This window comes from Rhinoderma darwinii, chromosome 3 (assembly GCF_050947455.1).
Source record: "Rhinoderma darwinii isolate aRhiDar2 chromosome 3, aRhiDar2.hap1, whole genome shotgun sequence".
In the NCBI taxonomy this organism is placed as follows: Eukaryota; Metazoa; Chordata; class Amphibia; order Anura; family Rhinodermatidae; genus Rhinoderma; species Rhinoderma darwinii.
In genome coordinates, this window is record NC_134689.1 from 133,632,994 (window position 1) to 133,658,589 (window position 25,596).

Here is a 25,596-nt window from a genome sequence, read left to right on the forward strand (position 1 = left end):
AATTTTTCGTATCGAGTCTGACAGAAAAAAAATCTCTGTATCCCCTGTACTGTATGAAATCGGAGGCATATGACGATACAGAAGAGACCCCATACCCCTCTATGGAAGCCCTATTATGGCTCCTTACAAATCTGAGCTCTAATACAGCCATATGCATCTACTCTAAATCTAACCAGAGGATTCAGGATGTGAATACACACTATTACTTGCGTCGTCATGTGATGCGTTGACATTGTCAATGGATTTTGTACTATTCTAAATTGTAAGTTTGTTTAAATAATATCTCCTTAATGAAATTCAGTGTTTCAATTAACTTAACTCGAGCAGTGAATGAAGCTATGTCACATTTAATGTTTACCAAGTCTAGAAGAAAAGCTGTTAATTAACTGAAATGGGAATGTGCACTTTCTATCAAGGGCATTATGTAACCTTGAAGAGACAGTTTAGTTCATAAATACATTTATATGTGTGTTTTGTTTAATATCTCTTTCATATACTTATTATATTGTATTTTTTTTTGTATCCTAGAGTTTATGTGTTGTAGAATCTATATTAAATAAATTGTATATGTTGTATATTTTATTTTTATAAATAATAGATAATATTATAATTCTAGACCATATAGTTTAAAATTATTTCAGCTTTTAAAGTCGACTTGTCACCTCTCCTGACGTGTCTGTTTTAGTAAATACTTGTATTCTCCATTAAATAACCATTCTGGAGAATCTTTATTTAGAAATCTGCACTGTGCCATTCCTCTGTTATTCCTCCATATTCCTCCTAGAAATTTATGAATAAATTGACAGCTGGGTATTACCAGTCATGGGTGTACTCCTACACTGTCCACTTTGTGCTGATAGTGAGACTGTGTAGGGATACGCCCAGGGGCGTAACTAGGAAAAGACTGGGCCCCATAGCAAACTTTTGACTGGGGCCCCCCCTCCACTGGGTATCACACAACCCCCCCTTGTAGATAGTGCCTCCCTATAGATAGCGCCATACACAGCTCCCTGTAGATAACACCTTACAGCTCCCCTGTAGATAACGCCATACAGCACCCTTGTAGATAACGTCTTACAGCCCCAAATCCCACTGTAATGCCATACAGCCCCCTGTAGATAACACCATAGAGCCCCCCCTGTAGATAACGCCATACAGAACCCCCTGTAGATAACGCCATACAGACCCCCCCTGTAGATAATGCCATACAGACCCCCCCCTGTAGATAACACAATACAGAACCCCCCCTGTAGATAACCCCATACAGACCCCCCTGTAGATAACGCCATATAGCCCCCCCCCCCCAAAAAAAAGGCCTATAGTTTGTGCTACAAAAGACATGCATCCCCTATCCACAGGATAGGGGATACATGTGTGATCGCTGGCAGTGATAAGGAGAGCAGGGTACTGAAAGTCCCCCGAAGTTCTCCATGACAAACCTCGGACTTCCAGCGTCTGCGCAGTTCAATAACACTGAAAGGAGCGTTGGTCACGCATGCGCAGAAGCGTGACCGGTGCGCAAGTCATTTCTATGGAGCTGCAGACAGACCCCGGAAGTCAGAGGTTTGTCATGGGGAACTTCGGGGGACTTTCGGGACGTTCTCCTTATCGCTGGGCGTCCCAGCGATCACACATGTATCCCCTATCCTGTGGATAGGGGATGCATGTCTTTTGTAGGAACAACCCCTTCAGTGGTGAAGCGATGTAGCAGCCATAGCGACTGCTAGCGGAGCCTCTGGCCATGCTGCGGGCCCCGTAGCAGACGCTATGGCTGCTGTAGCAGTAGTTACGCCACTGGATACGCCCCATCATCATGAAGAATGTTAACACCTAGAAGACCACTTATTCTGAAATTTCCTTAAATTTATATTATGAGGAATTATGAGGAATGCATGTATTTACTAAAACACGTCAGGTAAATTGACAGATCGCTTTAATCCGTTAGTGACTGCCCCATAGGGTTTTTACGGCGGCCACTAAGGGTTTTATTCCGATGCAATAGCCTTTTTACAGCGCTGCATCGGAATATATAAACAGAGCAGGGAGCCGTTAAATCTCACTGCCAGATGTAGCTGAGGGCTGGGGGCATCCCTGTTCGAACATGTGAGATCGATATAAGTATCGATCTCACCCGTTTAACCCCTCAGATGCGGCACTCAATAGCGTGCGCCGCATCTGAGTGGTTTTGGAGAGAGGGAGCTCTCCCTCTCATCTCACCGACACCCGGCGATAAGATCGCCGAGTGTCTGTGTCTCCGATGGCAGCCGGGGCCTAATAAAGGCCCCCAGGTCTGCCTGTAGTGAATGCCTGCAAGGTCATGCCTCTGGCAAGACCTAGCAGATGCCTGTCCGTTTTACACGGACAGGCATAATACACTGCAATACAGAAGTATTGCAGTGCATTAAAAATGCAATCGGAGGATCACATAGTGAATTCACCTAGTGGGACTAGTAAAAAATAAAAAAAAGTTTAATAAAAAGTGAAAAAAAAAATGTGAAACTCACTTTTTCCCCTTACAAACTGCCTTATTATTAAAAAAAAAACAAAATAAAGTAAAAAAGTTACACATATTTGGTATCGCCACGTCCATAATGACCCCAACTATAAACGTATTACATAATTTAATCCGCACAGTGAACAGTATAAAACATAAAATAAAAAAAACATGTAAAAATTGCTGTTTTCTTTGAATCCAGCCTTAATATTTTTTTGATAAAAAGTGATCAAAAAGTCGCATCTACTCCAAAATGGTACCAATAAAAACTAGCAAAAAAAAAGCCCTCATACAACTGCACCGTAGAAAAAATAAAAAAGTTATGGCTCTTCAAATATGGACATGCAAAAACAAATAATTTTGAAAAAAAGTGTTTTCACTGTGTAAAAGTAGGAAAACATACAAAATCTATATAAATTTGGTATCGTTGAAATCGCAATAACCCGCTGAATAAAGTTATTGTATTATTTATACCACACGCTAAACGGCGTAAATTTAGGACGCAAAAAAGTGTGGCAAAATTGCAGGTTTTTTTTCTATTCCCCCCCCCAAAAAAAGTAAATAAAAGTTAATAAATGAATTCTTTGTACCCCCAAAATGATGTTATTAAATACTACAACTTGTCCCGCAAAAAACAAGACCTTATACAGCCTTATACATGTCGAAGCAGAAATAAGAAAGTTATAGCTCTTTAAATGAGACGATGGAAAAAATGAAAAAAATGGCTTGGTCATTAAGGTCTAAAATAGGCTGGTCATTAAGGGGTTAAATGAACTTTCATTTCTATGGTGAACTACTTTAAATAAAAAATAGTTTGTACTATGTCTAGTTGCAGTTATTCAGTAAGAACCTGCATTGTTTACTTCCAGAGGATGGGAATCTGTCCGGGTCATGTGATGATCAAACAGGTGCCTGGCCCGTTACAGTTCAGTTATTATAGCTTTAACGAGGCAGGCACCCATGTGATCATCACATGACCAGGGCAGATTTTACCCCTTAACGTCCATTGACATACGTATAATAATTGGTGGGTTGTAATTCCTGCACGATGCCGTACATGTTCTTTATGTCATGGTGATTGCGCAAGCACAATAGCTGTGCCAACGCAATCACCAGCAAGAGTGTGGCTTTGATTGCCATACTACTACAGTAACTGTACCAGCTGTTTAACCCCTCATGCACTGCAATTACTCCGATCGCCGGGGTTGACTGCTATTAGTCCGTTGGAGAATACCTTAGGTGTGCACTAACAGATGGATGTGCATTTTACATGGACATAGATGTTATGGTTTAAAAACTGTAATTCAAAGTAAAAGTCTTCTTATGATGCAAAAAAAAAGTTCATAACATAAATGCATTTTTGTTTAAAAAAAAAACCTAAACATATTGTATATTATAGATATATTAGGCATCCTTGTTCTCGTACCCTACAATAAACTTATGCCATCTATTCTACTGAACAGTCAACGCCCTAAAAAAAATTCTACTTGTGTGTTGTTAGATGCTAGTGGAGGATGTAATGCAATTTGTTTTTTTTTATCCTTTCTAGATTTAGTGACTTTTTTAAAGATCTATGTGACCAAGCTTTTTACAATCCAAAGTTAAGTGGTCTACAAATCCCAAAGTCTGTTCTGTTACCACAAGCAGAAAGTGTCTATGATATTGTCTACATTAAGAAACAAATTTCATCTTGGTGTACATGGAAAGATCTAGTTACGCCTACTAAAACTGAGGAGCTCTTGAAGGTAAGATAATATGTTAAGGAGGAGAAGGAAAGAATAGGACAAGCATGCGCTGTTCTCTCCATTAAAGTTAAGGTAGTTTCAGAAGTAGCTGAGCACCCCGGTACAGCTGTTTCAGTAACTTCCATTCATTTTAAAGGAGAAAGTAGCACATATCTGAAATGTACTTTCCTCCTTCTTCTGCCTTTCTCTGCAACTTCGCTTGACACAATGTTGGAAGGGGGGAGAGTTCTAAAATAAGGATCAGTGAATAGAACAGGTCGAACAGAACAGGTCAAAAAGAACAGGTTGACATGTGCTACTTACTTCGTTAAAGTCTATAGGGGATACAGAAATAGCCGAGCGCACTGGTTCAGCCATTTCCCATTTACTTTAATAGAGAAAGGCATACATGCTCGACCCGTTCTTTCCTTCTTCTCCTCACTTTCTTGGCCGCCATTGGCCATTTTGCTTGACACAACGAGAGACTTGGCACTCATGCTCTCCCAATGTTTGGGGTCTATTAGACATTTGAGATGTATTGGAATACTCCTTTGAACAAAATGGGACAAAATAAATCTATGCTAGAGATATAAACATAATATACTGCTGCTATGGCTACTAATATGACTACTCATGTAGTAATCATTGCCTTGCCAACTCTAAATGCCATTTATAATATTTTATATCATGCTACATTGCTTAGGAAAATATTAATGCGTGCTTATGTGTGCTCATTTCATGTTAAGTCCTAAATTACACAGCTATTTAGCCGATATTAAGCTTTAACTCAGAGTAAAAACCATCTTAAAAGCATGATTATTTATTCTGTGATACCTAGAGAAAAAATGGTATACCATTTAATGGAAAATTCCAAAGCTAGTTATAATGATTGAATGCTAAGAGCATACATTTGTCTGCTTGTAGAAAAAAATGTGACATATTAGGTGATTGGATGCAATCACAATATGTGTATAGATCAATTAAAACCCATTCGAATGAGATATTGAGTTTTCTAATCTTAATAGGATTCAGTCGGTAACAGCAAAATGATGTTTTGTACTTCTAATTGGACTCCCATGAATTCATAAAATCTGAAACTTCTTAGATTATTTTACCAACCTTCAGTTTACTGTCTACCTCGAAAATGTTTCAAGGTTGTACCATTATACTATGAAGAAACTAAATTAATAAAGACATTCATTGTGCATGATTATTTTTGCTGCCTTAGGCCTCATGTTCATGACTTTATCATGACTCCATACATATTCCAAATGGTAATGTTAATCTATAGAGGCTTTTATACCATCGTGCTCTCCTATATGCATGTATAGAGGTTTTTGAAAGCAAGAAATCGTGCCATGCTCCATCTGACTCAATACAAGTTACCGATATTCTATAATAAAAGGCTGGCAAAGATGACTTTGAAACAGATAATACATTGGAACTTATACAGTACCTGTATGGAACGCATTACAAAAGTTCACAGAAACTTCACAAGTTTGCATTGATGTATAATAGCCATTTTTTTTATACGGTCGTGTGCATGGTGTTATATACTGAGTGTGTGCATATATTTGTAAATATGCACATAAATGCACATGTATATACATATATACACACATATACATATATGTATATATATATATATATATATATATATATATATATGGTTTACAGGCAATGGCAATATCTTAATTACCTCTAAGGGAAACAACATATTGCAGAAGGCCCAGCAAACTGCAGAAACTCTAGCCTTTATTTTCTGTACACGTCTTTAAAAAGAAAATATTAACTTTTTGCTTTTGAAATGGAATGATCATTTTCCTGGGACTGCACTCCTGATTCTGGCAGTTCCCATTGTCCGCAGCAGGGCTAGAACCTCTATTGAACATGCACAATGTTTAGGCTCAAACAAATTAACTATACAAAAGAGCAGCAATTTTCTCCACCTAAATTTATTATTTGAAAAATCAGATTAAGACCTTTTTCCCACCACTTTTTTTCAATATACTTTTTGGAAATCATTTTTGTTCTTTCAAAAACTGTATAGAAACATATTCCCGGCTTATCTGATAGTTGTCTATCGGCTAAAAGTATGCAAAAAGTAAGCTCTTATGGAATACGTTTATGTGGAATAATTCATGATTCTTTTTTTCAGCAGGGGGCTAAGCATTAGACTTTACGCTATTGTTTATAAAAAAAACAACTTGTACACCATTGAAAATATAGATTTTTTCTAATAGAGTCACATTGCCTTCCGAAAAACTAAGACCTCATTGGTCCTGGATGAAAAAATTTGCAAACGATCTATAAAGTTTTTATAAAAGTCAATTTAAGGCAACATATGCAAATGTATGGAATTCTTTTTCCCATTTTTTTCTATAATTGACAAAAAAATGCGTCCCTTTAACAAAAGGAACATATGCAAATATATTACATCTATAAGTAATGCTTTTGTGGTACTGGTTAGTAAACAGTATGCAAGCAGATTACATATATGCTTATAATGTGTTTTTTTCCACAGTAGAACAATCTTAAGCATATACCATAATGTAATGTGAAAGGAGCATGGCATGGTGGCTGTAACTGCTGGTAGGCACTAGGCCAATCCAACTTAAACTGAACAGCTACTGTAAGTCATATTTGACAACGTGGTTGTTAGGCAGTATGTTCTTAACAACCAGAGTCATTTCAGTACTGTCAGGCAGCATATTGCTTGCTACCAGTCTGTCTGATAAGTGTTACTAAAGCTGGCCATACATAATGGATTTCATGGTTGGTCTGTAAAGATTGTGGTTCTGGATACAACTTTATAAGTTAAAATGACAACTTAACGATAGATATGGGACATGATCTGTGGCATGGTCTGAACTTCTCCACAGATATCTGTCTGCGGTCAAAGTCTGTCATGCTTATTTGAGTCATGAAAAGGAGTCGATAGTCTGAATCAACCTTTTTAGACTACTACAATCTCTAGTGTATGGTCAGCTTAAAACCATTTTTTCTGTATCTCTTACAGCCATATACTACTAAATAATATTTTTGGAAAAATACATTTAGGTGGAGAACCTCATTAACATATTTATGTGAATCTTCGTTGAATATCGTTTTGACTAACCTTTATGTAATAGGTAAAGGTAGAGATATGCAACAGAACATTACAGGTGACAATGTGTACATTTTCTTCTCTTACATAAAATGGTGTCCTCTTTTACCAACATGAAGGCAGATGAGAAAAACGTACACGTAATCGTAAGTAGGAGAAAATTGTTATTCTGGTTGATTCATTGCTCGATAACAGGAAACATTGAAAGTACTGTATTTTGTATAGTAGAGCTATATATCTGTCTATTTAATATACAGCTCTATACTGTATTTGTCACAATAACAGCTAACATGAAACAACCATAGCAGAGAACTAAAGCAGCAGCTTCCAAATAAGATTGTTGCAAATATCTTTGAAATACTTAGTGTACAAAATTTGCTATAAACATGTTTGGCGACATTAATTCTGAGATGTGCGTATTGTAAACCTAGGACAGAATCTTGATTTATTATGTTGCTACCAGCACAAATTCCAATTGGAATACCTATTCCATTGCACACTAAGCTATGACACGTTGTAATTCCTACTATTCCTTTATTGGCAATGGCTTTAACTTCTTTCCCTCACAGTCATTGTTAATTTTTACCTATATCGTTTTTTCCTCCCCACATTCCAAAAGCCATAACTTTTTATTCTTCTGTCGACATAGACATATGAGGGCTTTTGCAGGAGGAGTTGTACTTTTTAATGGCACCATTTATTGTATCATACAACGTACTGAAAAGCTGGAAAAAAAAACATTGTGGCGTGGAATAGAAAAAACCCAGCTATTATGTCAATGTTTTCAGGGATTCGTTATTGAGACATTCACCGTGCAGTAAAAACGACATGTTATTCTTATTCTGCGGGTCAATACATTTATGACGATATCAAATTTATATTGTTTTTTAATCATTTAAAAAAAAAAAATTGTTTTGTGTCACCAAAATCTAAGACACATAACTTTTTTATTTTTCCGTTGATGGAACAGTGTGAGTTTTATTTGCGCAGCAAACTGCAGTTTTTATTGGTACCATTTTGGGGTACATGCCACTTTTTGATTACTTTTTATTCCATTTTTTGGGGGGGGGGGGGGGAAGCAAGGTGACCAGAAAACAGCAGTGCTGGCAATGCGAATTTTTTTCGCCTGGCGGGTTTATTAATGGTATATTTAAATTAGTTTGAACTTTTATGGCAATAACATTTATGTTTAATTTTTTTAATTGCTTACATCATTTTATAAGGAAAAAAAATTCAAATATTTTTAGTTTTTTTTTAGTTTTTTTTAATTTTTAAAAATTTTATTAAACTTTGTTACATTATGTTAAATTCCCTAGGGGACTTTAACATGGGTGAAAACCTACAAAATTATCCCAAAAACAGAAGGCTAGCATGCCCAAGTAGTAATATAAATATGACTTTAATAGTAGATTGTCAAAATACAATATATAGCACAGTTAAAAAATGAGACAACAACATGCAAGACACAGAAATCAGGTGCCTATACAGTTTCCAGTTTAAAATAGAAGATGAAAAAATGCCTGAACCAAAAGAGACAAAGACAATGAATAATACCAGCTATAACATATCCATAATCAAGTGAAGTATATATCATGAATGGAACTGAGCTTGCCGATCAATGACATAGGATGTCTAGCTGGGTATAGTATGTGGGGAAATGACCCCTCAATATTCAAGTAGATGTACCCAGATAGAGATACCTGGTCAGGGATGCAAAATGCACACTAAACCATGAGCCCAAAAGCCAGACGTGAATAACATACAAATGATACTGGCAGCTAAGCAGTTAGTACATACCCTTAGTCATGATGGATACAGGAACTGAGGAAATAGGACTGGAAGAGATAGGAACACCCCAGGAAATGCCTCGACACGTGGCTTTGTCAAGAGGCTAATGAGGTTAAAACAACCAGGGTATATATATGAAACGAGTGGTGTGTCAGTGATGAAAATATCCAAAGCAGCTGAAAGCGGCGGCACAGCCCTGCCATGATGAGCATGCCCATATCTCTTCCAGTCCTATTGAGTGATTTATCACCACATGCCATACCCACCTGAACATCCTATGTCATTGATCGGCATGCATTAGTGCTCTCTTCCATTCATGATAAATACTTCACTTGGTTATGGATATGTTATAACTGGTATTATCCATTGTCCTTGTCTCTTTTGGTTCAGAAATTTTTTCATCATCTATTTTAAACTGGATAGTGTATAGGCACCTGTTTTCTGTGTCTAACATGTTGTTCTAATTTTTTAACTGTATTTGCTATATATTGTATTTTGACATTCTACTAATAAAGTCATATTTATATTACTACTTGGGCATGCCATCCTTCTGTTTTTGGGATACTATTGTAGGTTTTCATGCATGTAGATGAAGGGCCCCTATATGTTTTGTTCAGAGGAGTTTTTTTAGGTTGTTACTTTAACATGCGATTGTTAGATTGCTCAGGCAATACACTACAAACTTATGTATTGCAGTGTATTGCCGTTGTCTGTAATCTACCTCTGGCAAGGCTTGATAATAGGACACTGATGGAGACCTGGTGGCCTTCAATAGGCATCTGGCTGCCATGGCAACCAATTCGTACCCTGCAATTATTTCAGTTAAGTGTTGGCTTTAACATACAGCCAACACCTGCCGCATATGAAACGGGCTCAGCTGAGCCTTCTCCATACTTTTCCTTTCTACTTCAGCCGTACATATACAGCAGATGTTGGGAAGGGGTTAAATGAGAAAAAAGTTCTATAATGGTGAGATTGACCAGTTAAATAACTATATGAGTCAGTCCTAAATTATTAACTAATAATTTAATGTAACTAATATGTGACAAGGATGATTGAAAGAAAAAAAACTTTAAATGGAAAAATAGATTAATTATGATAAGGGACAGCTTGTGTTTACAATAAAAGATGTCAGCATTACGTTTTCTAGAACAAAATGCAAGACTCAGTTGATGCTGACTGTTTGACAAACAACATTGCAAAACATTTTTACAATATCGACAATATTGATTTATAGGTGTCAAAAATGTCTTCATTTTACGAGTAATGTGGATTTGATATGTATAATAATGGCAATTAATATATACAGATACAGTGAACAGAGTTTCATTGGTTCTCGTTAACAATTTCTATGTGTCTAATTATAAGACATTCTGTACATGTCAGAAGCCAGAGTCAGACGAATTAGGGCCTGTTCACATCAGCGTTGGGTTTCTGTTCCGGGGTTCCGTCTGAGGTTTCTGTCGGGTGAAAAAAATAAAAAATTGCCGTTAGATACAATTTTTCTAGTGGGCCAAAGTATATAAACTGATAGACACAATTTTGCAACCGTTTGCCTTTTTCTACTTGACTGGCAAGCAATGTCTATTAATATCCAGTAGGATCCTGTTTTTTTTTGTTTTTTTTTTACAGAACAGACCGGACAGAATGACAATCTAAGCTATTGAATACTGTAAAAAAATTGTATCCAGATAATACCCTGTACTCTCTTTTGGCATACATCTGGCACACAGAACACTATAGATACATCACATTATACACATATCCTTGTGAAATAGCCAAAATATGTGATGTACACTGAGCCTTAAACCAGAATTCTACCAATGTGCAAAACAGAAAGCTGATAGGTCCAGAAATATGCAAGGCTATGTTCACACGGAGTATTTTGGCAAGTTTTTTGACGCGGAAACCGCGTCGCAAAACTCGGCAAAAACGGCCTGAAAATGCCTCCCATTGATTTCAATGGGAGGCGTCGGCGTCTTTTTCCCGCGAGCAGTAAAACTGCCTCAAGGGAAAAAGAAGCAACATGCCCTATCTTCGGGCGCTTCCGCCTCTGACCTCTAATTGACTTCAATGGGAGGCAGAGAGAGCGTATTTCGCGGTGTTTTATGCCCGCTGCGCTCAATGGCCAAGGGCGAAAAACGCAGCGAACAACTCTGCGAAAATCGGCGTGCAGGGAGAGGAAAATCTGCCTCAAACTTCCAAACGGAATTTTGAGGCAGATATTCCTCCTGCAAAATACTCTGTGTGAACATAGCCTAAGTGTACTCGCTCTATTATAAAAAACACAACACTAACCCACAGTATAGTTCACCACGTAATACACAATATACTACATAAATGTATAGCAACGAGAATAGCTGTAGTCAATGTGACAATAAAAGTACCAGACAAGTGTACACAATTGTGTAAATAAAATGAAATGCATTTTTGAGTCATGTGCATTTTCTTCACGAATGAAGGTCAGTCCTGAACACATTTATATTCCTTAAGCAGGTCAAATTGCCATAAGCATCTTGAGAAAGAACAAAAAATAATAATATTCAAATAGTTCTTGCCAGCTCTTCTTTTTTTCCTTAGTTAATTAGGGTAACCATGGAAACACTTTGTGGGTCAGTGAATGTGTGAAAGTAAATATCATAAAAATCAGTCTTGAAAAGAATTAAGATCTATTTTATGTTGCAGCTCCTCCTTATTACGTATTAAATTGACAGCTTGGACACATTAGCACTAATGCATCTCACATTGCTATCGAGCGCTTGGCAAATTAACAGGAGTAAGTTGTCCCACATTTATTTCTTCCTTATTTCCCATGAATATATGTTTAGACCACTGTATATACAGAAATAATCATGCACGTGGACCACTAATTATATACATCATGTTCAGCTTTTACCTTCTATATCAGTACAAATAGAACTGGACACTTATTGGGTGAAGATTTATTAAGACTGCCGAATGTCTCTCAATAAATGTGTTGCATTTTTTTCGACTGGCTATGCTTCAAAATTGTGGCATAAAAAATCTTGGCCATGCACCATCCATTCCTTGCCCCATCATAAATAAAATAAAAAATATGTTTACCCACTTCACCACCCCTCTTTGCTTCTCCCCCCCAGGTCTCCTCAGCATGCCGCATATCATATAAGGTTCTGACACCGAGCATTGTCAGGGCCTTGTATGCGATGCAGCGCTCAACGTCCTGAGTACTGCTTTAAAAACAAAGTCCTGACACTGCGTCAGTACGTTGTATGAGCCGCAGCATGCTAAGAGAGCTTGAGGGGACCGGGAGGGAAGAAGCAAAGCGGTGAGTATACTTTTTTTTTATTATTGTCCGATGGGGAGGGGGGTAGTCTGATTGGGTGGGCAAGGTATAGTCCTTGGCATGGTCTTCTACCTTGTTACGCCCAACAGAGTGAAGTATTCGCTAGCTAAGAGCTGGTGTAGATTTCCGCTATCATTTACACCAGCTTTCTAGCTTAAATTCTAATAAATTTGTCGGGTAAGCTATGCCCCTTTTTCCAAAAGTGGTGAGAGTGGCGTAAATTGCCAAAAAATCGCAATTTTCAATGCAAATTGCAACTTTTTCATCTTTCGCAACGTTTCTATGCCCAAAAACTGGCGTAGAAAGCCTGATAACCACCCACCCCTCTATTGTAATGATCACTAAAGCCCTGTCGAAACTTGAAAATAAAAAAAACATATTTTTCCCAGGCTAAAAAGACGATAGGTAAATGGGTCTAGATTCTCCTGTATTAGAACTAATATTATAATTAAAATGAATATTAATAATTATTATAAGAATTCATATTACAATTAATATTAGCCTTATAATTATACTAAGTAAAACAATCTTGCTTTCATGAGTTTCAAAGTAATAAGCCATGTAAGAATTATAAGACGTTGTGTGAGCGTGTCCTTTGGCGAGTATGCCATACCTGCAGTACTTTTCCTTTATGGGCCATTTGGTTGGTCATCTGTTAGGCCTAATCCAACCCCTATAACCAGACAAATCTGAGACTTGGATTTTAATGGTAATCATTAATTAATAAGCAAAGATGTCAATATTCAACAAAGGAAACTTTAACTAGTATAACTAGTAGGTTGAAAAATTCACAAAAGTATGATCCTTAAAGCCAAAAAATATTACACACCTTTTTCAGGAATAAAGCCTTGGCAATTTAAATTTTCCCATGGACAGAAACATCACCTGTGTCAAAAATAAGAAGCTTTGCTTCACTCAAGGTGTACTACATACAGTATAGTGCATAGATGAGTACACGCACTGTGAAATAAAGATATATGTACTCTGTTACTTTTCAGTAAAGATCTTACCCTGCTTGACATTGAGTGTATAAATTCACTATATATTGTCACATCTCCTGTAGGATGACCTGCTTAATGCTTAATGGGTAGTTCTGCTAAAACATGTCTATTCAAAATTCCAACAAGTGCTCAATAGGGATGAGGTTGGGTGGCATACTAGCCCACTGCAGCACTTTCACCTTGTTCTTCCTTATGAAGGCAGCACTGGCCTTGGAAGCATGTTTGAGCTCGTTGTAATTTTAAAAAGTGTTTGAGTGCGGAGAGTTGGTAGCATCTTCGCTTTTAAGAATTTTGCAGTACATCTAGGAATTCATGATGCCATCGATAAAGTACAATTCCCCACAACATTGTCACTCATATATCCCCATATAAGAACTTTACTGTGGGGACCATACACTTCTCGCTGTATTTCTCCTCCTTGCGATGCCATACATTTAGGATGTCATCATGGTTTAAAATAGATTTTTCTCTCATCAGACCAGAGTATAGATTCCCAAAGTCTTGACCTTGGCAAAGGCTACACTGACTTTCTTGAGCTTTGGCTTTAGCCGTGGCTTTCTGAGTGGACACTCACCATGCATTCCACACGCAGGATGTCTTACTGTGTGCAATGAAACAGTCACCACAGTTTGGCTTGCCACAGCTTTTCCCAGCTCTGAAGCACTTGTTCTGCGTTTCTCGTGCATTTTTCTCAGCAAAACTCGTGCATCATGAAGTGAAAGCTTACGGCCAATGCCTGAACGTTTCAGGGTGCTTATCATAATACCATCTTTTTAACATTTCTGTAGAATTTTTGATACAGTGTGCCATCTTAATAATAGGGATTTGCTCATTTTCCTTCTCAAGTTTCCAGACAGTTTTCCTATGTGGTGCCATTGTTTTCAGCATTAGGTCTCGAAGTGTTTGAGTGGATTAAGTACCACTTTTAATTGTCAAACAATTACATTGGTTTGAGTGTGGCTTAACAGAGTTATCTGTTGATCAATTAACCTTAACTAGTCCCAGAAAACATTTTATATAGTTGTATTTTGCACCTTTCAGGAATATGTTAAACATGGCCTTTTAGCATTTTGACTGAAAAAAATCATATTTTCTTGTTTAGTATTGAAATGTTTCATTGCTAACAGATAAACCATAGTTGCTGGAACATTACCTCAAATAGAAATACCAAAAATGTCTGATTTGTAAAGAGAAATTGCTGTATTAGGTTTCATAGTGAAACCTTGGCCACCCAATTTTACTCCCAGGTATAGGTTAAAAAAAACTCTGCTAGTAACTCCAATCCTATTCCTTTCATTCTTGTTTAATTTCTTCCCTTTCTGTTTCACATACTTTAAGCATAAGTAACCCCTCATGTTCCCTTTTGCACAACTTCATAATGCAAGCCATTCGGTACAGTTATGTTTTACTGTGACTAAAGGGGAGTTCTATGTTTTTTTTTTATTTCTGCATCTGGGCTCAAAATAAAAATATAACAAACTGTGCAATAGACATACCCTACTGATTGTGCTAGATCGATTGCTAGCGGCAGCTTTGGCATTCCATCCATTAGGAAGTCACTGCTATGGTCACCATGGTCACCTGAGGTGTTATCACAATGAATGGCATCTTAATGGATAGCAGGAGTGGAAGCAATGCAAGACAACTGTGGTGGTAGACAGAATCGGTAAGTACATTTTATAATCCTTAAGCCCTTAACAACCACCCACTGTCTTTTGACAGCAAGCGGTGCAGGTGCTTTGATTACAGCAACGTCTTTTCGCATTGCTGTAGAAGAGGTAGATGAGCTCATCCTCTAAGCAGGAGCTGTCACTTACAGCTCATGAACTTAGAGCAGCCTGCTGAACACAGCCGTGACCGCGGCATGATCAAAGGGTACTCCCCTCTCCGATCGCGTCACTGGAAACCCAGGGAATCCCTCGCAGTTAGGTTACACTATGTGTTGCCCTAACAGCTGCCTGTGTCATAGTGACATAGTGTAATGTGTTAGCATACAAGAGTATGCTAATACATTATAAGTAAAAAGTAAATTTGTAAATAAAGTTATCCCTTAATGGGATTAATACAAATGTAACAAAAAAATAAATAAATAAAAAAGTTGAAAATCGCTTTTTTCTATATTCAGAATAAATCTTGCTAAAAAGTCCCGGCAGCTATGTAAATTGTGGTGAAGGTAATCTTGTTACCGGTGGCTGTATTTGTGAGTTATCCACTTCGTTCTGGTCCTCAGCTGTGTCATGTGTCATAAGTCCCTGTGTCTTATAGTCGGCAGTCAAGGGACCCGTGATGTGGGTCGGGAACATCATGAAGCGGGGGGCTGATGTTTGGAGCGGGCTCACTCGCTGAGCACGCGTGATACACTGCAGGTGTCAGCTGTGTTTTAAAGCTGACACTCCTCTAACGGCCAGGAACAGCGATCGCGCTATTCCTGGCAGTTTAACTAGTTAAATGCCGCGGTCAATAGTGACCACGGCATTTATATGGGTTTTTCCATGAAGGACATTTATGATATATCCGCAGCATACATATGTAGCCATCTTTATCTTGACTTTGAACGTATTAAATAAACAGTGGCAAGATCCTTTATCTTGACTTTTTCAATGACTTTTAATGGCTTTTGTTGTGTGATATCACGCTGCAGCAAGTTAACAGCCAAAATATGTGATGAATGTCAGGTAGACGTGGGTTCCACCTCTGGGACCCGTACCTATATCTAGAACGGGGCCCCCTAAACCTAGCTGTTTGTGCTCTACAGGCCACTTGATTACATGTCGAGTTACTGAAACAGCGTAACTCGCTGAGCTACGCTGTTTCCGTAACTCCCATAGAACTGAATAGTAGTTATGGAAATAGTGTAGCATGCTACACTGCTTCTGTAACTGTCATTCACTACTACGGGAGTTACGGAAACAGTGTAGCTCAGCGAGTGTTGCTTTTTCCGTAACTCATCCATGTATCTAACAATCTCTGGTACAAGTCCCCTAGGGGAACTAATAAAATGTGTACAAAAAAAAATAATTTTAAATCCATTTTCAGGTGTATAAAAGAAAATATTACAAGTTGAAAAAAACCTTTTCCCATTTTCCCCCAAGCACAATATAAAAAAAAAATAAATAAATGGTATCGCTGCATCCGTAAAAGTCAGATCTATTACAATATACCATTATTTAACTCGCACGGTGAACGGCGTAAAAAATATGAAAGCACCAGAATATTTTTTTTTGGGTAACCTTAGCGCTAAAAAAATTAAGAAAAAGTGATAAAAAAATCGTATGTACCAAAAAATGGTGCCAATAAAAACTACAGCTCATACCACTCAATCGATGAAAAAAATATGGTTCTTAGAATGCGGTGAAACAAAAAAAAAATTTAACAAATTGTTTTTTCTTTGTATTTTCTGTTGTCTAAAACCTGGGTGCGTCTTATAGTCCGAAAAATACAGTATATAACTTACACAGTGATTTTTTTTCTACCCACAAATTACGCAAAAAAATAAATACAATTTCTCCAACATAAAACAAGGCCTCATAAACGTCAATGAAAGGTAGCAAAGTTATGGCTGCTGAAAGGCAGAGAGCCAAAAATGTAAAAATGTAGTTGGGCATTAAGGCCTTTTTAGGCCGGGTCATTAAGGGGTTAAAGAATAGTTTTAAGACCGTGAACCTGTTCATAATGTTAAAATGTTAACTTTAGTCAGTACAAGTTACAACACGCCTTTTAGAAGTCACTATAACTTCTGTACTTTAGCAGGACACAGCATGAAAGCATGGTTGTGAAGAGAGAAATTTTTTTTTTTTAAAGTGGTGAATTGTATGTTCAATGTTCCAAGTCCTTTAAATATGGAAATAACTTTTTATTTTTCTATCGTAATAATGTCATAGATGTTTCATGACAAAGCTCATCATAGAAATATAATCTTTCAGCTGCAAAAGGGGTTTTAGGGATTTGCAAAAATGAAATGTTTTATATTTGGAGCAATTACATAGAAAAGTATTAACTTTAATGTCATCATGTAACAGTCAGCTTCATCAAATGTATTCATTGATAAATGTGCTAAATTCATAGTCAAAAATGAGATAGATAAAGAAAAGACACATTGAGGGAACGTAGGTTTCATATTCATTCAATTTTTCTGTCTGTAATTTGGCTTTGTATAGAATACCTATTAAAACAAAATAAAAGTGGTGAAATAAAGGGAATTTCAGTACAGATTTTAGTGACATTACAATAGTAAAATCTGATACAACCTTTTCATTTTTCATGAAATGCTGTATTTAAACGATAACCACGTACCTGAGAAATTGATAACCTTTGTTAGAATATGTAATAGAACTTATCATGCTAATTTAATCAGCTATGCATTGAGCTTATGAAGAAAAATGATTTTCCTTTCCTAAAAAGAATGAATGTTATTTTTTTTTTTAGAAAGTACAGAATACAGTGTCATTTCACAGCAAAATGGCAAGAAGTCGAAAAAAAATGCTTCTGATAGTTTAAAGCAAAGGATAAAACATCTTGGTTCCATGAAGGGCAAATTTGTTTCTGAAGGTTTAATATATTTTGTGGTTAAAACTGCTTGACTTGTATTTTTAGAAGTATAGATTGTTTTATAGACCCTACCTTTGTATTAACCTTCACACTCAAGAAAGACTTTTCTCATTGCCAATTCTTACAAAAGATAGCCACAGGAACTAAAACGTCAGTTACTTATTATTTTTCAACTAAGACAATACAGTACCTTTAGCTTTCAATATGATTTGTTCTTGCCCTTGGTTGACCAGCATGTTGAATTAACCAATTTATTAGCCTTGATTTCAAATACCTTTTACAGGACAGTTTTAATTTATGGTCCAGTTTGGATAATTTTTTTGAGGACCACAGTTTTCCTTCATTAGTTTCTTCCAACAGTACTCGGTTTTGTAAGTTCCTTCGAAAATACAAGTAGTCTTGCTGATCACAGAAAGCTGAGTAGCTTTTCTATCTAGCAGCAACATACGACCATATGTAGGTAAATAAATGACGCTGGAGATCAAGCATAAAGCACTTTGTGTTGGATAACCTGGTGGTTGCTGTAAGATGCCTGTCACAGAGGTTAGATACATGTGTCTTGAGATGGCTGGGTAGAGAAGCCTCAAGCTCCAAATCTTTGTACTTGCATGGTAGAAGTTTCTTTCAGGAGCTTCCGCTGCAGCTTTTGAGGTTGTGGTCCTCTGCTAAAATCTTTGCAGAAGTAGTAAGTGTTAAATCGAGTAGCTGCCATTTGTATTAAAGAAGAACTCCCACTAAATGTTTTGTTCTCCAGCTCGTTGGAAAGGCACATTATGTAAATTGTAGTGAAGGTAATCTTCTTACCGGTGGCTGTATTTGTAAGATATTCATTCCCTTCCGCTCCTCAGTTGTGTCATGTGACCAGCAATAGGAGATGCTGTGGCATGAGACGCTGTGGCAGTTGGAGAGTCCTATTGCTGGTCACATGACACATGCGGAGAACCAGAAGGGAGTGGATAACTCACAAATACAGCCACCGGTAGGAAGATTACCTTCATCACAATTTACATAATGTGCCTCTCTAATGGGCCAGAGAATAAAATATTTTGTGGGAGTGATTCTTTAAGCAACACAAGATTGGAAGTTTACCAAAATATATTTATTGATGATTGCTTTTTATGAGAGATGACGACCAAAGTAAGGGAAAGAGTTTACAGTTTCCAGTGTTTCTCCATTGATGGTATTAACAGTGCATTCCGCTCTCTGTTATAGATCTATTACTGCTTTTTTCATTTTATATTAGCCTTGAACTATTGTATATTGAAAACCTTAAATGCAAGAATTCAGATTGGGCCCCCCTACCCCTCCCTAACACCACCAGACCCCTGCGCACACCTATGCCCAGCTGCCTTGCCCGACAGACCCCATGAATGCCCCCACAGTATAATGCCCCCATAGCTGCCCTCCACACAGTATTATCCCCCATAGCTGCCCCCCACACAGTATAATGCCCCCCATAGCTGACTACCACAGTATAATGCCCCCATAGCTGCCCCCACAGTCTAATGCCCCTCATAGCTGCCCCCACAGTATAATGTCCCCACAGTATATTGCCACCATAGCTGCCCCATACACTATAATGCACCATACAGTATAATTCCCCCATAGCTGCCCCATACAGTATAATGCCCCCTATACAGTATAATGCCTCCATAGCTGACCCATACAGTATAAGGCCTCATACAGTATAATGCCCCCATAGCTGCCCCATACAGTATAATGCCCCCTATACAGTATAATGCGCTCCATAGCTGCCACATACAGTATAATGCCACATGTAGTATAATGCCCCATACAGTATAATGCCCCTATATCTGCCCCATACAGTATAATACCCTCCATAGCTGCCCCATACAATATAATGCCCTCCATAGTTGTTCCATACAGTATAATGCCCCCATACAGTATAATGCCCCCCATAGCTGCCCCATACAGTATAATGCCCCCTATACAGTATAATGCGCTCCATAGCTGCCACATACAGTATAATGCCACATGTAGTATAATGCCCCATACAGTATAATGCCCCTATATCTGCCCCATACAGTATAATACCCTCCATAGCTGCCCCATACAATATAATGCCCCCCATAGTTGTTCCATACAGTATAATGCCCCCATACAGTATAATGCCCCCTTAGCTGTCCCATACAGTATAATGCTCCCACACAATATAATGCCCTCCTTAACTGTCCCATGCAGTATAATGCCCTCCATAGCTGTCCCATACAGTATAATGCCCCATACAGTAAATGCCCCCATAGCTGCCCCATACAGTATAATGCCCTCCCTAGCTGTCCCATACAGTATAATGCACCCATACAGTATAATTCCCCCCTTAGCTGTCCCATACAGTATAATGCCCCCCATACAATAATATAATGTCCCCTCAGCAGCTACCATATGAGCCCCCTCCCATACCCAGTATAATGCCCCCATGTGTATGTACCTAATAGAAAAATAATAACATAATGACTTACCTATCCCCATTCCCACAATGACTTCACTACATCGCGCCTGCCAGATTCGAGCCGCTTACGGCACAGTGAGTGCTGGAGCAAGGCAGACGCAGATTCAGTTGGAAGCAGGATCAGCGCGGTCCGCGCGACCAGCGCGGTTAGCGTGAGAAGCGCGGGCAGCGCTGTGTGGCAACGGGGGCCTTGTGGGCCCCCCAGGCTTGGGGACCCGGTAACAATTGAGACCATTGCGACCCCTATAGCTACGCCACTGATGCCAACTGTACCACAAGGGCATTCAGAAATCTGCAGACTCATGAGGTTGATGGATGATATGATTAAGAAAAGTTTGATTGGTTTTGTATTTGAATGGCTTGTTGTCCTATTGAATAGAATCGCTGTGTTCATCAAGTCGTATAGCAACCATGGAATAATAATTAATTTAGTAGGACAAAGAGGGCATCAAGTTTAGTATAATTAAAGGCCTTAATTATGTCTATTAAGGCTACATATAGCTTTGTTTCTTATTCATGTAATTTCTTACTCAGTTGAATTTGCTATGACAAAACAATACTGCCTTCAGAAGGTTGGCGCCACAAGTAAACTTGGGGTCTTTACTCTGCAATTGAAATTTGATCATTTAAGGCCTCATTTACACGAGCGTAATATACGCGCGTGCGACGCGCGTGCATTTCAAGCGTGTCGTACGCACCTATGTTAGTCTATGGGGCAGTGCAGACGATGCGTGAATTTTGCGCTGCGCGCGTGCGTTGCGTAAAACTCACGACATGTTCTATAATCGTGGGTTTTTCGCGCATCACGCACCCATTGAAGTCAATGGGTGCGTGAAAAACACGCATGACACACAGACGCTCCTGTGTTGCATGCGCGAAAATCACGCATCACTTGTTATGTCCATGAAAAAGAGTCTATAAAGCTGGACAAAGCAAACAAAAACCAGGAAGTGCTTGCGTTTTGACTGCGAGTGGGCAAGGCTATTGACTGGAGACAGAAGTTAGCTTCCACTGACATCTGCTGCCATGCCGCGTGGGATGGACGTGGAGCGCCTCATCGCCCTGGTCCAGGGCCATCATGCAATTTGGGACACTCGCGCGGAGGCGTACCACGACCGCACGGTCAAGGAGGACGCCTGGGAGGAGGTCGCAAGGGAGCTTTTTGGCCAGGAGTGGGAGAGTGGCCGAACCCGGGACCGCAGTCGGTTGGGTGAGTACCAGGCTCTTTCTGTCAATGCAATGTCATCCCTATTGAGAACTGGGGCCCTGTATGTGTCTTCCGCGCATTTGCCCGATGACCTTTTGTGGAGCATGCGCATCACCGTGTACCATGTAATTGGCAGTACAGGGCCCCTCATTTAAGTGAGAGGGCATAGTTCTTAATGGCGTGATATTTGTTTTTACTCCAAAAGTCAAAGACATCAAAACACGGTGGCGGAGCTGCCGTGACCAATTCCGCAATGAAATGGGGGAAAAGGGACGCAGCGGAGATGGCGGATCGCGTAAGCGCCCTTATATGTACACGAAACAGCTGATGTTCCTGAAGGACATAATGGAGATGCGCACGTAAGAGATTCTGCTTTTGCATGTGTCTAATGTGTGTTCGCCCATGTCCTGTTTGCCATCGTGTTGTTGTGGGCATTGTTCTATATTCTGTTCTAACGTCATTTTCTCATTATAGAACCACCGACAATTTGGAGGATACGACAGAGGAGACGGACGTTGGAGAGTCTCTGCCGGAACCTCCTGCTGCCCATGTCCTGCCCCCTAGCCCCGAGCCGACACCCCTGGACCCCGCCCCTGGCCAGTCTGCACGGGCCGTCGCCTCTCCGGCTGAGGATCTCCCAGTGCGTGCCCGCACTCGCCGGCGCCGTGCTCAACAGGCCTCCACAGCTGGGCAAGTCGATACGCAGGTCCTGGAATATCTGAGGCGAGCCGCAGATGAGGACGGGAACGACGCATTTGGGCGCAGCATCGTTCCCCTACTCCGGCTGGTCCCCATGGACCGTATGGGCCGTCTGCAAGCGTCGATCGTAACGTTGATCGACGCCTCCAGACCGCCCTACAATCCCAAACAGTGCTTCACGGCCATTGAGCAGTGGCGCAGTTTAGCCATGCCGGCCACCACGCCCCAGATGCCGGGCCCATTCCATCCAGGCCCCCAGATGCCACGTCCGCATCCCTATATGCGCCCTATGGCTCCCCACTTCCCTGCCCCAACATACCACGGGCAACATCAGCACCACTATGCTGGCGAGGAACAACCTCCACATCTCCAGGTCCAGCATAGTGGTGCTGAAATGCCGGCGTATTCGTCCCCGGGCCACCAGTACCAACACCTTTGAGTGTATTGGAGGACTGATATTTTGACGCCATAGTTGATTTTGATGCAGGGATGGCAACTCGCCGTCTTATGTATTTTTGATGTATATTATACACCATGTTGGTGTTTTTGTTGGTTATGCCATATGTTTGTGTATTTTCCAAACACATTATTAAAAAAATGGATGTTGATTGGTTAGATTTCGTGTTGTTTTTCATTGATACCCCTCAACACAATGTTTGAGCCACATTTCCTTTGGCTATACCCTCTCACACTTCTGGCCTTTGGGCCCAATGCATACACACGTGATATGAGGTTTTAGTTAATCTCTCAGGGTTTGACATGGTTTCCAAGAGGTGCGAACGTTTAGGTGCTGTCATGGGCCCCGAAGCAAACTAAGTACACTTGCAATTGGACAGAAGTTATGCAGCCCGACACACGCTTCTATAACACGTGTCACATTCTGCATGGACAATTGCATTGTCGTCAGAAATACACGCCACCTGTTCGACATAATGCCAAAGGCACATTCCACACTTCGACGAGCTCGGCAGAGGCGGAGATTAAGGTGCTAAACCTGCTTCTCCCCGCAAGCAGGGGTTGGGCCAGCTGGCCTATTTGTAGGCTGGCTTGCCATTAATCCCCTCTGCGTTTTTGACGCGCGTTGCAAACGCTAGTCGTGCGCGCGTTCAAAACGCAACAACGCTGCGTATACGCAGTCAAAACGCAATTTTAACGCGCGCAATACGCTGCATTTTATGCGCGCGCAAAACGCACACGCTGGTGTAAATGAGGCCTAAGAGTGTATTGATGAGAATATTTTTGGCTGTGGTTTAATACCATGATAATAAAGGAGGAAATGTTATCTCTCCTGACATGTCTGTTTATTAAATAATTTTATTCCCCATAAAATAATACTGGAGAATCTTTTCTTAGAACTCGGTATTAGGCCATTCACTTGTTTTTTTGGAATTGTATGACTAAATTGACAGCTGGCTTTTACCATTCCCTTGACCATGGAGTGTGTCCCTACTACGCACTATGATACTATCCAATCAGTGCTGACAGTGTCAGACTAGGTGGAGATGCACCAGGTCTAAACACTATGCAATTGTACCACAAAGTTTTGTAAACTAAGCAAATAGTTTATTAGGAACTAAACAATAACACCAGTGGCGTATCTAGAGTCCTATCTGCCCGAGGGCAAGTTTTGGACCTGATCCTCCCCCCACCTGCTTGTTGCTCAGATGCGCAGGCCCCAGGACCATTGTTAGGATCTATAAAGATCAGAGGCAAAGATCAAAGACAACATGTTTATAAGTCAATTGTCTCTGTATGATAATATACATTTAAATAATAGATAATAAGAGTTACCAAATAATACCAATATACAAGGGACAAATATGACAATACTGCAACTGCAGAAAACCCAGTATTTTAAGGTTAATATCATCAATAATACCACTATACAAGGGATACATAATACTGCCCCACCATGATCACTTGTTACCACCATATAGCAACTTAATGATACCACCATAATGTTACTGATTAAGAAACAATATACTAAGACCAATATTACCACCATACAGTGACCAGATAGTGGTAGATACCAGTTTGACCCATGCGCTCTGCAGACTATATAATTGAGTATAGTACAGAAAATCCAGTGACTCACAGTTGACTTTTTATCTCATTGTAGTCATTATTTTGCCCTCACAATGACAACTTCTTTAAGCTATGACTCCAACTGCACAGACATGTCTGGGTCCTCGCTTTTCCAACACCCTACCCACCTTTACACAAATTCATCATTCATAGTGCCCCAAACGGTGATACTGCCGCAGATGGTAATAGTGACCCCTTTAGGCCATTACACAGTAATAGTGATCCTATTGTGCCTCACACAGCAATAGTGCCCCCTTACAGTAATAGTGCCCCTTTGTGAACGGGTGGGATTCAAATAATTTTCTCTCTCTGAATCTTGATGCTCTGTCTAACGACTCAGACACTGGAGGGGTTCCTGATGTCCAAAGTCCCTGGTCAGAGCATGAGAAGTCCCCGGCCATGGGGATGCTCCTGGCGTAATTGTCCACATATGGACAGTTACGACTGGTGGTTCCCCAGGACTGAAGTCCCCAAGCAGAATAACAGGACCCCCCGGCCCTGGGGAAGCTCCTGATGTAACTGTCCATATATGTATCCCACTGTATGTTTCTACAGTGGCATACGATTCAATATGCAGGCCTGGCGCTCGCTGATGGCAGCCTATTGGCTGCGATTGGTACTTTGCGAACCCCAAAAAATAGTTTGCAATTGGATCTACGTCCTGAAAACACATGCAGTTAAAGCAGAGCCGCTCACACCCCCTGCGACTGCGATTGTCAGAGAATGTTCACACGGCTTATTTTCAGCCGTTTTTCGGGCCGTAAACGACCCGAAAGATGGCTGAAAATACGGAGAATGAACGCCTCCAAACATCTGCCCATTGATTTCAATAGGAAAAACTGCGTTATTTTACGCAGCCGTTTGTAAAAATGGCACATAATAAAACGCCCCATAAAAAAGAAGTGCATGTCACTTCTTGAGCCGTTTTTGGAGTCGTTTTTCATTGTTTCAATAGAAAAAACCGTTTGATGCATAAAAAAAACGCTGAACATCAGAGGCTGTTTTCCCTTGAAAACAGCTCCGTATTTTACGGATGTTTTTAGTTTGCCATGTGAACATACCCTTACACTACTAAATAACACTGCATGTTAAAATTGACTATAATTAGGCCATCCGAAACAAAACAAATACTATGCCAATAACTGACAC

At 39.7% G+C, this 25,596-nt stretch overlaps 1 protein-coding gene across 1 annotated transcript in view; it reads left to right on the plus strand.

Moving 5' to 3' along the window:
* Nucleotides 1–25,596, plus strand: part of LOC142750387 (dynein axonemal heavy chain 3-like) — a 1,255,980-nt gene that overhangs the window by 678,304 nt on the left and 552,080 nt on the right. Inside the window, exons 40-41 of the mRNA XM_075859390.1 lie at nucleotides 4,044–4,239; nucleotides 7,444–7,470. Coding sequence (XP_075715505.1) covers nucleotides 4,044–4,239; nucleotides 7,444–7,470 — 223 coding nt within the window. The remainder of the gene's footprint in view (nucleotides 1–4,043; nucleotides 4,240–7,443; nucleotides 7,471–25,596) is intronic.